The 14,157-nt window shown below is 42.8% G+C and overlaps 1 protein-coding gene across 13 annotated transcripts in view; it reads right to left on the bottom strand.

Annotated features, from left to right (window-relative positions):
* Positions 1-14,157, bottom strand: part of atxn2 (ataxin 2) — a 35,102-nt gene that overhangs the window by 4,073 nt on the left and 16,872 nt on the right. For 4 of the 13 annotated variants that reach the window (XM_084055752.1, XM_084055758.1, XM_084055763.1 and 1 more), the window contains 13 exons: positions 12,696-12,881; positions 10,758-10,937; positions 10,469-10,576; positions 10,233-10,303; positions 9,495-9,859; positions 9,319-9,385; positions 8,907-9,053; positions 7,642-7,659; positions 6,665-6,734; positions 5,656-5,849; positions 5,126-5,252; positions 3,166-3,366; positions 2,347-2,558 (listed from right to left, as the gene is read on the bottom strand). In XM_084055752.1, coding sequence (XP_083911878.1) covers positions 2,347-2,558; positions 3,166-3,366; positions 5,126-5,252; positions 5,656-5,849; positions 6,665-6,734; positions 7,642-7,659; positions 8,907-9,053; positions 9,319-9,385; positions 9,495-9,859; positions 10,233-10,303; positions 10,469-10,576; positions 10,758-10,937; positions 12,696-12,881 — 1,946 coding nt within the window. The remainder of the gene's footprint in view (positions 1-2,346; positions 2,559-3,165; positions 3,367-5,125; positions 5,253-5,655; positions 5,850-6,664; positions 6,735-7,641; positions 7,660-8,906; positions 9,054-9,318; positions 9,386-9,494; positions 9,860-10,232; positions 10,304-10,468; positions 10,577-10,757; positions 10,938-12,695; positions 12,882-14,157) is intronic. The other 9 variants (XM_084055755.1, XM_084055753.1, XM_084055759.1 and 6 more) reach the window with 5 other exon arrangements.

A 14,157-nucleotide genomic window follows, 5' to 3' on the forward strand; every position in this document is an offset into this window, starting at 1 on the left:
AGCTGTTTCTTGAGAACATCAAGGTCCTGAAAATGTGTCTATGACACCTTGACGATGGCCAAGGTGTCATAAGGAAGGGAGGGGAAAACATCATTACTATGTTCTTGTTGAAGAAATACAGTGAAACAAACAAGAGCAAGTTAATATTCCTTCTTTGTTCTTTTAAATTAGAGTAGTGCTTTTTTCTTGTGGAATATTGCCTGAAGAAGGTCATGAGTGACCGAAACGTTGCCTCTCCTTCAATAAATATGCTCCTGTACCATGCAGTTCGGCAGTGTGCGGGCGTATTATTTTATTATTGATTGTGGAATATTCAACATGAGTTACAGTACTACTGAAGCAGTGCTCCCAGCTAGAAGTCAGTATCGGGCAAGTAAGCGCACCAGGTCCCTACTGTACCCAAAAAAGCTACAGTGATATAGTCTGTGGAGAGAGCACATCAATAACACATGTCATTTTTTGTGTTCAATTGTGGATTACTACAACCTTTCTTTTTTCTAATGAGTTTAACCGACCTCCTTTGCTGCTGTTGATTTTTGTCTGATTAGCTGCCGAACTGCTGGGACAAATAGTCTTATCTCCAAACACAGGACTCTCTGCATAAGCTAAAGTCCATGTATCATATCAATATAAGCAAGTAATTCATACCACCGTGTGTCAAAATACACATTTTTAATATACTAGAGGTTCGGGCCGCTACATGGCCCTCACACCTAAGTCGCACTGCCGATCCGACAAACATGTCTGTGTCAGGGGCATTGTCAGTGTACCCGTTGTACACGTCTGTCGGTGTCCCTTTTGTGCCCATATATGGAGATCTCTGTATTTGTCCGTCTACCTGTGTGCCTTTTATGCCCATATATGAGCTCCCTGATCATGATATCATTAGTATATGCCCATACCCTGTATTTTGGCATGCCCATATATGGGCGGCTCTGGCCAACCGCTTATCCGAACGAGAGAAGATACAAAATGGTGCTGTCCAAATGGAGGGGTGGCATTAACCTTCTCCTTTCTTTGTCTTTCCATTCCCACTGCTTTTTTCAGTCTTTTTCTTGTGTCTTCTCTTCATCACTTGACTACTGCTCTGCTTCTGCATCCATTTATCCTTTCTCTCTTGTTTCTGTGGATCTTCAATCAGCTGCCCTTCATGCTCCTTCATCTGACTCCCTCCTTCCTTCTCTCTCCTCATCTCATCCTCCACTGTCTACAATGCAATATCGGCTAAACTGTTATAATCTGACACAAACAATATATTTCTACTGGTACCAGCTTGGGAGTTGATTATAACAATAGAGGATTAACATGACGATGATATTGTTTTACTGTGGTATATCAAAGTAAACTAAAAACCGCAACAGGCTGGTTCAAACCAGGTAATGGATCTGGAACAACACGAGCTTCACATTCAGGCTGATAGCCACTTGGCACTCATTTAGTGCTTGTTTGTTCGAGTGAGTTTCATATATTCGGGGTGCCTGGTGGACTCAACCAGTTAGAACACTGACCACATGCTCCTTGTGAGTTGCGAGGACTTGCGGTCGAATCCAAGTCCTGGCACCTTGTCTCGTGTGTCTTCCCTCTCTCTGGCTTCGGTTTAGCTGTATCTCTACACTCTCCTGTTTAATAAAGCAATAACAACGCCAGTAATAATAGTAATAAATTGTCAATTATTCAAGTTTCATATATTGTCGTTTCTCAACTATCTGTCTCGCCTGTCTGAGAGATATCTCAGCACTTGTGAATGCAGCAACACAGGAAGGAGTGCTTGTTTTTCTCCCGGCTATCTATCACGAGTGGATGGTGGATTGTGGACTACTCTATGATCCAATACGATGCAGTGACAAATCAGAATTTTATTACAAACGAAAACTATAATTATTTCTGATACTTTTATAACTTAATGTTGGTCAAGTTAATTTAATAATTATTAATTGCCCGTGGACAACCAGCTATATTGGTGAGGTGCTACAAACTAGGAGATGAACCACAAACTCTGATGCAAAACATAATTGTTTATCACCAACATTTCGACCTGGGGGTCTTCGTCAGTATATTGATAATGAATGAATTAAAAAAATTGCACAAATTTTCACGATTTAAAAAAAATAGCAGATCTACAAGCTCATAGTGCGGAACTCGGTGCCGCGCTATGAGCTTGTATATCTGCTATTTTTGAATAGCCAAAGAAATCTAAAATGACAGAGATGCGTCCACGTATTGAACGGGTTAACCTGAAGAGCTAGCATAGCAACGTTACCATTATTGACAAGGGGGATGTTTGCAACAATAATGAAGATGCCGTGGCCGCTTTAAGACGTACCCATGGAGCGCTGGGTGACTCACCTGCTGCACATGTGCCATGTGGTTGGGGTTGTAGCCGTGCTGGACCTGCTGGGGGTGGATGTAGACGGTCTGTTGGGCTGAGGGGAACGAGGCCTGGGGAGACTGGGGGTTGGGCCCTGGGGTCATGGAGGGAGGCGTAGGCGCCAGGGCTGAATACATCTGCTGCTGCGGGGGCTGGTTGGCCATGTGGAGGGCCTGGGCTGCCGCCGCCGCTGTGTCGCACACGTAACGTTGGAAAATAACTTAACCGTTTCTAAAGGCCACCAGGGTGGCGAACAATACATATCCTAGGACTAGTAACATATCTTAACCCATTAAGACCTGAGGCCGATTCTACAAAATGTCTTCTGAATCCTAACAGTTTTCTGAAAAACTATTGTTTCTAAACCAGCGCTGCTCAAACTTTTTCATGTCAAGGACCACAGAAAATGATATGTATTTGGCCGCGGACCCCCATCTCTAAAATATTTTGTTCCAGGGACCCCCAGAAGCAAAGATTTGAATTACAAATGTTCGTTTGCTTTAAAAAAGATATATTCAAAGATTTGCAAAAATGTTTTCAAAAATAGCAGATCTACAAGCTCGTAGCGTGGCACTCGGTGCTGCGCTATGAGCTTGTATATCTGATATTTTTGAATAGCCAAAGAAATCTAAAATGACACAGATGCGTTCCAGGTCTTAATGGGTTAATACACTGGTTCGTATCGTTCATATCAAATAAATCGAATAAATACAATAATATTAATATAATTAGTGCCACAGCATCATTAAGCCGTTCTAGATATAACCGTTAACTCAGTAAGTTCATAATATATTCACCTGCTGCGGCCTGTTGGTGCTGTTGGTGCTGTACTGGGCTCTGGGCTGGGTGGTTGGGAGGACCACCGTGCTGCGGGGGGCCGCCCTGCTGACCTTGGCCCGTGGGAGTGGCCGAGGGCTGGGGGTGCTGTGGGTGCTGTGGGTGGGGATGCAGTGTGGCACTGGGGTGTTGGTACTGCTGGGGCATCGGCCCTGTAGACACTGAAATGGACAAAGGCGTGCAAAGAAGACAGGGTTGGAGAACAGAGAATTATTGTTATGTCATAGGAACAGACTTTTATTGTTTTTACCTGTTATTCTTTGTCCAGCACCAGCAACGAACTGGATGAGCGCAACACACTTCTGAACTACAGTAGTTATCCACAGGTAACCAAAGCGTGGTGTCATATACAAATGGACATGGCAGTGCATATCATGAGCCTTGGACATAGCAACTGTATTGCTTCAAGAGCTAATGTTTCAAGAGCTAATGTGTCCCCCACTGGAGATGAATTCTATTTTTTCATGATGTCAGTTGGCAGGTTTCAACTGAAACGGGTGAAACATAGCTATAAGGCCGCCTGCCCGCCTCTGCAACTGTATCATATGTAGCACAACTGATGTCAGCACAGGAACACAGCAAATTAAGCCAACCATCTCATTACAGACAGAGCGTGAACAGAGTCCAAAATAAAGTTCTTAAACTGTCTTTCAAGAAAATGTTTTCCACTGCCTTGTGGTGTCCTAGTTGCCTCGTTATCAGCCACGGTTTCAGAGCAAAGCCTTTCATTTGCTTTAAAAGCCAAGACATTAAAAAAAACGTAACTGGAGTTTATATGTAGAATACAAAGCCACCTTTCCCTTTAACGTGCTGTTATTTTTAAAGCAATATTACAGATTTTGTGCAGCCAGCATTGGATATTTGATACATACAATGGATAAATCCAGCAGGATAAATGTTATGATAATATTGCGGCTCTGAAGTCTGGACCAAGTTGGATGGTTCAACTGTTTACTACTGGTGGTGCACGTCACCAGCGCACTGTGGTAGAAAAAGTAGCATGCATCCAATATTAGAATGAAGGACTTGTAGAACTAATTAATATGTTAAAGGTAGGCTAAGTGATTTTTGGTTAAAACCAAAAGTTTTTTGTTAAAAGGTTTAAAGCACTATATTCTGATAGTAATCATTGATATAGAGTGTTTGTTCAGTAACAGGGGTCTCCCCATCTCTCTAATAAACAGAAAATAATTTTTCAGGACGAAATACTATACTGGATCCTCCTCTGTGTGGCAGAGGAGGATCAACACACACACACACACACTTTTCAGGCTGTGACCCCCCAAAATGATTATATTTGAACTGGGGACCCCTCACCCTGACGACCACTTGGAATTGTAGGAGTTGAGGCATTCAATTTGCTTTGACTTGGTTCCACAGACAAATATTGTGAAAATAGTCGATCTACAAGCTCACTCACAACGCCTCGGCTATTTAAAGAAATGCTGCCTCTTTCTTAAGTAATATTTGAGTAGTTTGTTGGTTACTTATAAGCCGCACCTGAATATAAGCCGCAGCAGCTAAATTGAATGATTTGTACATATATAAGCCGCACTGGACTATAAGCCGCGGGTGTAAAATCCCTAGATTTAGGAGGTCACCTAGTGGCCGTTAGCTATAAAAATCCATAGATAAGCCGCACCGTTATATAAGCCGCAGGGTCGAAAAATGGGAAAAAAGTCACGGCTTATAGTCCGAAATTTACGGTAGTATTAATGGTCTTATTATTATATATTCACTTTAGAAATGTGCAGATACCCCGTATACACTTATACTGTAAGTTGGTTTGTTTACTGTTGAGTGAGAAGACAATGTTGCACATTAAGGCAAATCATCTGGGGACCCCCCCCAAAATAATTTGAGGACCCCCTGGGGGTCCCAACCCCCAGTTTGGGAGCCGTACTGTACTAGGCGACCTACCATACATGGTGTGTGTCTGCTCTGGGTACTGTTGTGTATTGGACGACACGAGGCCGGGCTGGCCGTGTTGTGGCGGGGCCATCATCCTGGCCTGACCTTGCATCACCGGACTGAACACATGCTGTGCCTACAGGAACAAAAACCCACAGACACAGACGTGAGTATGTGTAAAGCCTGAGTTATACATGGATCAGAATCTACTAGCTCACAACACGTCACAGTGTGTTGTGACGTGTAATACACAGTAAAAAATAAAGTGTTCATTTAACTCAAGAGTGTATAAATGGAAGGAAATGGTAGCTGTGTAGCAGGATAAGGAAATGGCTACTTAATTCCACTGACCACTTTCAACCTTTGACTAAAACACCAAAAAAGAAAAAAAGACTGGTGATTTGGTAGGTTTGCCAAGTATTTTACCAGCAATAGGCTTGTGGCTAAAGGTGTTCCATTTCCCTGCCGTAGTAAAAAAAAAAAAAAAAAAAAAGGGCAAAAAAAAAAAATATTGAAATAAATATAACAAACTAAAATACCTGTGATTGGTAATGTGGCATCTGCTGGACCAGTTGCTGACTGGCGAACTGCTGTGGACTACAGGTGAAGTACTGGGTAGAATAAGCAGGGCTCTGTGCTACGATGGGAGGTCCTGCTGCTGAGGCCGGGTGCATCATGGTGGGAGCGCCTTGGGGATGGTGCTGGTCTGATCTCTGCTGGGGCATGTTGGGCACTGGAGTTCACAAGCAGGAGATGCCAGGTTAATGACGTAAAAAGAGTGTTTTAACCCAGTGGTTTTCAACCTTTTTGGCGTCAAGGACCCCCAAATTGACACTTACTAGCCCACGGACCCCCATTTGAAAAGATATGCCAGGGACTCAACCATTTTCATTTCTTGGGAGTCCCAGTCTACACTGTATCATCATCATTAGTGTTCATTTAACTGAGAGAGTGTACAAATGGAACCAAATCGAACCAAATGGACCCGTGGATCCATTTGGTTCCATTTGTACACTCTCAGTTACAGACACATAAGGGTCAATTTGGTTCCTAACTATTAATTTGGCTGGGGACCCCCTGGAACCCCCTCAAGGACCACTGGTTGAGAACCACTGTTTTAACCCACTAAGACCTGAGGCCGATTCTACAAATGCCTTTTTAATCAGTATTTCCGTAGATTTTTCTAAAATGTTCAAAAATAGCAGATGTACAAGCTCAAGCTTGTATGTCTGCTATTTCTGAATAGCCAACGCTAAAATCTAAAATGACATACTTTCCCGGTTTTAAAGGGGTTAATTAAAGAAAAAAAGGATGACTGGAAAAGGTTTCAGAGACAGAATGAGCAAGAGAGCAAGAATGATCAGTAGAGAGAGAAAATATATAGAAGATCAAATTACTTGAGGGTAAAGCTCACAATGTGTCACATCGTGACGCTTTGTGAGCTTGTAGATGTGCCGTTTTCGATGTGTGAAACCGGTGTACAATTAAGTGTAAATCAGGCTCAAGAGAGAGACAGGAAGAAGAGAGAGGATTAGTGGTCGTTCTCACCTTTACCTGGTCTGTAGGGTTTAGACTGGCTGACAGTCATATGAGGCATCTGAACATGGTACATCGGAGACTGGAGGGTGACGAAGGACCACAGAGGAAATAAAACAGGAGGAACATTTAAATGTCATTGAACAGCTTTCCTCCTGCCATTCAGAGTCACACTGAGCTCTCGGACCCGATTTCAGATGCATGGATTGAGCTTATCCTTGAATAAAGTTAATGTTCAATCCATGCCTGTGAAACTGGCCTTTCCAACCCTGCCTTGGTAGCGGACCACCTGGCATCCCAAATGACACACACACACACAAACACACACACACACACATACACTAATAACAGCATGCCTTGTGGACTAGGATAGTGAGCCCACCAATGTGTGAGAAAGTTGCACTGGTCCGTTACCGGACGGCTCATGCATAGCTGACTGGTTACTTTGACTAGGTACCACCGCTTGAAAAATGGTCTGCATCATTCATTCCTGTGATTTCTAAACTCGCCCCATGCGTCTCTAAGCATATCAACATAAAAAATAAACATTAACAACCTAACAATAATTTAAAACAGCATAGAATTACAACAACAATAACAAAGGGCCTCCAAGTCTCCATTAGCTGGGGAAAAAAAGAAAGTCATCTTCTAAACAATAGCATTAAAGGTCCTATCCATGAAGACAGTTGTAAAGGAATTGCAATAAGAAGTTGGCAAACCAACATCTGATGGGCATTTAAGCCCGATTTATCATTGGTTGCACATCGTATCTCGCACGGAAAATAGCAGATCTATAAGTTCACAAGCGTGACACGTTGTGAGCTTGTAAATCGGCTATTTCTCGTGCGAGACACTGGCGTGCAACCAAGTATAAGTCGGGCATTACTCATCAAGCAAGCAAAAACATTTCAGTACTGGTAGAGAGAAAAATAGAATAGTAAAAAGTAAAAAACAAAAGAAAAATAGAAATCTTAGAAAATGTCACAAACCTTCCAGATTATGCTTTTCTAATGGAGAGAGAGAGGGGAGGAGAGGGAGAAAGGGGAAAAAAAGAACCATTCTTTAGTCGATCAACAAATTCTTTCTTTTTTCTTGGCGAGTGATGTTGGATCACCAAGTACTTCTTAAAGCAACTTGTTAAAAAAAAGTTCAATATCAGAATTTTTGAAACATGTGTTATCTGACTGCATAATATGAAATGACATACAGTAGCATATTGTATAAAAAAATAACAGTATAAACATTAGGTTCAAAATATTTTGTCTTTTGGCGCTACACTGGGAAACCTGTGATATCTTCCTGTTAATTTGGTTTGAATAGATGTCTAAATCAACAATTCAGGACTTTCATAAAATGAAGTATAACAGGGTGTAAGAACATGTGGTGTCTGAAGGATAGAAGACGAGGAAGGAAAGGAAAGGCATGATAGATGTGCATGGCCTGATTTTAAGAAAGAGAAAAAGAAAAAAATAATAACGAACACGTTTATCTGTACGCATATATGAGAGCGCGCACACACACACACACACACACACACACGCGCGCGCACACAAAATGACAAAATATGGTGAGATACTCCTTCCTGTAGTACACAATATTAATTGCACAAAATGGAGGCTGAACAGAGAGAATGGATCAATGAGAGATTAATCTAGTAATGAGGAGAGATTAAAATTAATGACAAAGACAGAAAGGATTAATAACAAGTAAATGAGAGTATCAACAGGAACAATATGGGTTTAATTGTATTGTTTCAATGTGCAGCATGTTGACAGGTGAACTCCTTAAAGCTACAGTATGTAGCAAATTTAGTACTGAACTTTCAATCAAATTGGACCCAAATTGAAGGCGATGGAGCTACAATAATCCGTTTCTATTTACAATTAACAATGACCTCTGACCTTGAACTCTGGCTATCAGTGCAGAATGCTTAAACACAAACTCCTTTAAGCTATGTCGATACTAAACCATTGTATGAAGTTAGTCATTCACAACGGGTTCTCAAAATGGTCCCCAATGTACAGCAATGAAAATAAAATGTTAATGGACGGAGGACATCCCATAGTACAACCCGTTGGTGATGGCCGTATAAATAAAAAAAGAACGGGAGGACAGACATGGAAGCATGCTGGGAGACAGACTGCACAACAGCAGGTAGAGTTTTGGTCATGAATATCGTCACTGTCAGACAGAAACCCTGTGTCGCCATATTTCATCTTTTTATGCGATTCAGCATACTGTATGTGTGTCTCACCTGTACTCCTGGGCTGACTGGTGTTAGAGGGTACATCTGTGGGAAGCACACTGTCTGGCCATAGACAGTCTGGGGCTGTTGGACCATGATGGAGGGGCTGGGCTGGCCCTGGGGCCTCGGGGGAGTAGGGGTGTTAGCTGGCTTGGGCTAGTGAGGGAACCCCAAATACACAAACGTATACTTAAAGCGAGTCCAACACAAACAGCCCTATACAATATGCTTCGGCTATTGAAAAACAGATCTACAAGCTCACGATGCATTGTGAACGTGTAGATCAACTATTGAAATATTGAAAATAATGACATGCCCAAAATAGGAACGCCAGGGTTAATGTGCTTAAATCATTTCAATGACATTTGACATTGTCATTTCTTTTGAAATGGCATAGTGGTGGCGGCAGGGTCAGACTGACCTGTGCATTGAATCTGGGCTTGAACTCATTAGCGTTGGGGTTCAAGGTCGACTTCCTCACTTGACTGCTTGAAGGGGAGGAAGAGGTAGACAAAGAGATGGTAGAATGTTAACATGTTGACAACATCCACAGCCTATCCTCCCTTGTCCCATCTGTCATCCAGTCTTCTAACTCACTCTTGCACGGGCTCCTTCTTCTCCTCCTTGTCCTCGGGGGGCTTGGGCCCACCGAACATGGGTGTGGCTGTTGTCTGGGAGCCTTGTGATGTCACGTCTGGCCCCGGCCTCTTCTGGTCCGCCGCCGCGGGAGAAGGGGAGGGCGCCGCGGGGCTGCCCGGTTTACTGCCGTTTGCCGCTGCAGGGGTGGTGGCTGGGGTGGGGGCACCTGCTGGCACCGCCGCTACTGCCCCCTCCTCACCACCCTCTGGCCCCACCGCAGAGGCCTTGTCCAGGGGTAGGTCCTTGGGCTTGTCTCCTGGATCTCTGGGAGGCTTGGTCATCATCTGGTCAAAGACAGGGTCTGGGTTGGAGCTTGACTGCAACTGAACGGAGGGAGAGGGGAGGAGGAGAGAGCTTGTATTCCCTGGCCCGAGACTGTTAATAGCAAGATCACAAGATCTTCTGCAAAAGAGCATGCTTCAAATGAGCCATTAACCATTTAAACCCTATATACTCTTTTGACCGGGGTCCCCCAAGGTACAAGGTCCCCTCCTCTTTTCCCTTTTTCCTCGTCCCTCTTCACCAAATATCTTCGCTGAAAATAGCCCATCTACAAGCTCACGACGAGACGCGTTGAGAAACGTTTCAAGCTTGTAGATCAGCTATTTTCATCCAATGTTTGCCTATTATGATATGCCCAGAGTGCAGGGACGCTAGGGTTCATGTGATTCAAGAAAGGAAGTGTATTCAACTTACCCTAAAATCTACACTAAATTTCTTTAAATTGTCTATTTGTTTTCTGTGGTCTGGTGCCATGGAAGGAGGTCCTGCAAAGTGGGAGAGAAGAAGCCATGTTAACATGACATTAACTACGTTTCTTATCAAATTGCTTGAAAGCTTAAGTACAATCATGTGAGTAATGGATACTTCTCCAGAATCACAACGTTGAAACTCTCCCTCCGAGGCATGGCTGTAAGGGAGAAAATGGTTACCTTTGCAAGCTGGTCTAGTGATACTAGGGGAGCTGTCCAGGGGCTTGACATTCTCCTTGTTGGCTGTAGGGGATGTCTGCCTTGTCTCCTGGATGCGACACTCTTTCGCTGTAGGGACCGGAATAAAGAAAGAGATTTGGGTCACTCTGGATATTGTCCAAAGACAGACTGTATTGTGTATGGCTCTGATGGGTACATTTTAGGTAGCCACAATGCATGTTCCCTGTTCCCTTTCTGAACAGATGGACAGATTATGTGGGGTCCACATTATTATAGCCAACAAAGTTACCTTCAACTGAACTAGTGGCAGCCATGTTGGGGGCGGGGCTAGCAGCAGTGGGCGAGGAGGCCGACGTCGGCGAGGTAACCGCTTCCACAGGAGCCGTTCCCGTCTGAGGGGACGGCATGGAAGAGGCGCTAGGAGAGGCTCCACCCATGCTGTTCTGACGAGGGGAGCGAGGTCTGTGTGCTGCAGAGGGATAGGGAGGAATAAGCCTTTACTGCTGACATGGCTGCTTACACACATAAGTAACACTCCTTCACACCTATGCAGAACAACCCATCTTGTAATGGGCTGTGACCACAGAAGGTGTTTTTTTTGCGCGGAGGAGCGCTTTGGATATGACATCCAGAGCACTCCTTACCAAGCGCACATAGCGTTTATTGCCGCCTGCAACATTTGAACCTATCAACTTAGTGACTCCTCTCCAAAAGTCCAAAGTTTTTGGGCTAAAAGCAGAAAGCGCTGCAATGCCATGCTCTGTACATATAGTGTTTTATTTGTCTGAATTGAATACATAGGACCACAATGGAAACAAGTGCCAAGGACTTTTTTGTTATCCTTTTAACCCAAACGTATGACTGTACCTCGTGCTGTTTGCATTTCTATCTAATAAAGTATTCAATCAATCAATCAATGCTCTGCCTTGGGAAGAGCAGGCATTCAAGCATATCTTTACCATATAAATGCATGGCAGAATAACGCTGGCAAGATGATGTACAACTTAGTCGCCAAGAAAGGAATATGATAGCCTTTGCACCCCTTTTAGCTAGGCGTCTGATACTGCTTAACACATTGACTGCCAGAATTATTTCAGATTTTTTGCAGTCTTCTGCCAGAGATTTTTCATTGGAAAAAAAAAGTACTCAGGAGACGAGATACAAAATTTTAAAGTTTTAAGTTAACAAGGAAGTGGATGAGAGTAAAGATCTTCGAAAATTCATATCTCCTTGGTCTTTGGGTAAAATTAAAAAAATATATTTTTTTTTTTGCTAAAATCGAGTTATCTCGATCTTGGCAGGCAAGTGATAAAACGGTAATATCGAGTTAACTCGATCTAGGCAGTCAATGTGTTAAATGGAAAGAAAAACTCCCACCAACTTTCAAATCATGGGTTAATGATGTTATGTATCATTTGACTTTGGAGAAAATTTGCTACTCCACAAGGGGGTGTGCTCTGAAATTTTACACCATCTGGCAACCTTTTTTTAACATATATAGAGAGACTGAATGCTGCTGACATTAATGACCCATAAATTGACCCCACTGAATTTGTTTTTGTATTATATTTTTTGTGTATTATTACTATTATTATTTTATTTATTTTTAAATTCAATTTAAATCCTTCTTTAATAATATATATATCCTACTGTGTATACTTTTTTTTTTTTTTAAACTTGTTTGTATTGTCCTTTGTGTTAATGGTACAATAAGATACCAGGGTTGTGGCTCTTTCGGAGCGGGAACTTTGGGGGGGTGGGAGGGGTAACATACATTTACTGTTTTTGTATGCCTTTTGTTATTGACCTGTATGTGAAAATATAAAATAAAAAAACCTTGAACAAAAAAAAAAAGAATAACGCTGGCAGCTCGTAATGCTTTCTGTGGACATCGGCCCTAATTCTGGCCACCTAAGCAACAGAATGGTAAAATAAAAGAACGATCTAACTATCTTAAAAAGATATCAACATTACCCTGAACTTGAATCATCTGGTTGAGAAAGGGAATTTGGGATAATATTAGTTGTCTGCTGGAAGCTGTGGTACTGGTGTGCTGAGCTATGGTTCCAACCACATCATAAGCACACTGATGGGTCAAATCTGTCTCATGACCTTTATCACTCATCACCGCCTGCTGCTCACCACTGTGTACATGATTATAAACTCTTAATCAACAAAAACAAAAAGGGGTGGAGATGAGGGGAAGGAATTGTGATCCTACGTGTACCTCCACTAACTACTGATGACCACGTTCCTCCGGAGGAGCTATTCCTGGTCGGTGGATTGACCGGCACTTCACCCGGGGCATTGTGGGAGATGAAGTCCACTCCTGGAGGGACTCCTGTGGTCCGGCATGGGGGCACTCTGTGGGCGCGGGGCGTCCTCTGGGACTTTGGGGACATTCTGGGGGGACCTGCAAAGGAGGAAGGAGAAGAAAAGAGAGAAAGCCAGAGAGCAGCGGGGAGGGAGAGAGAGACCGATTAATGCACTGATAGCAGGTCGAATAGCTTATATTATTCATTGCCATTCTTTCACCATTGTGGTGTTTCCTTGAAACGCCCGTGTCTTACAAACTGCTGCCAGAGAGCTGAAGCTCTGAGCCGTCTACAGCTCACATGAACTGGTCCATCTGGCTTTAGAGGGCTCACCGTGAAGCAATGCTAATGGTGACAAGCATGTGAGTGGAACGCACTATAGACGACTGTATAGTACTACACACAACATTGGTTCACACCACAAGCAGGGGGAAAAGGAGGGGATGGATGAGAAACAAAGACATGAGCGACAGAGAGAGAGAGAGAGAGAGAGTGAGTTGGTGGGAGAAAGAGCCATGGCAGAGCTGTGAAAGTCCAAATTTAAAGCGTTGGCAGTGTTTAGTGAAGTCTGTGCCAGTATAGCTTAGCAGTGTCTGTTTGACAGTTGACAGCCCAGTGCAAAACTGTGTGGCAAAGAACTAGTTGAGTAAGTTCAAATATTTGGGGAGATCTGTGAGGAGCCACTGATTAACACATATAATTGACTTTTGAAGACACATTAAGGCCTCTGCTAAATCAAAGTGAAAACAGCTCATACCATAAAGTATTAGTCATCTCTACATGAAAACCTCAACCAGATCGTTTTGCAAATACTTAAAAACCTGCTCCAGTCAAAACAGTGTAATTATTTTCCCTGTGTTCCATTCTGATTTCTTAGAAAGGTTTGTAACTTAAGTTTCTACATTCAACTACTCGCTTTTTGAACACAGGGATGCTTGCTACCTTTATGTAATTGTGAGAACTCAGCTTAATGCCTAATGTTCATGTTGTCTTGACCAAATCATCTCATTGAACATACTACTTGGCATGAGTTGCAAACTTGCAACTACTAGGACTGCTTTTCTTTCAACAGAATAAACATTTGTAGACAGATGGTACTGAATGATCTCATTTAACACATGCATAAAAATCTGCTTTATTGCCACAAATTCCTCACTATAACCCAAGGGTGTCAAACTAGCAGAGTGGTCCAAACTGGCCAATGGGATGATTTGGAGGGGAAAAGAAAAATGTATAGGGTTGTCCGATATTGGCTTTTTTACCGATAACCGATATACCGATATTGTCCAACTCTTAATTACCGATACCGATATCAACCGATACCGATATATGCGGGGATTATTGTGATTAGGGTAAGCTCAAATTTCATATCAC

Source organism: Gymnoscopelus microlampas, assembly GCF_963454915.1.
Source record: "Gymnoscopelus microlampas genome assembly, chromosome: 4".
In the NCBI taxonomy this organism is placed as follows: Eukaryota; Metazoa; Chordata; class Actinopteri; order Myctophiformes; family Myctophidae; genus Gymnoscopelus; species Gymnoscopelus microlampas.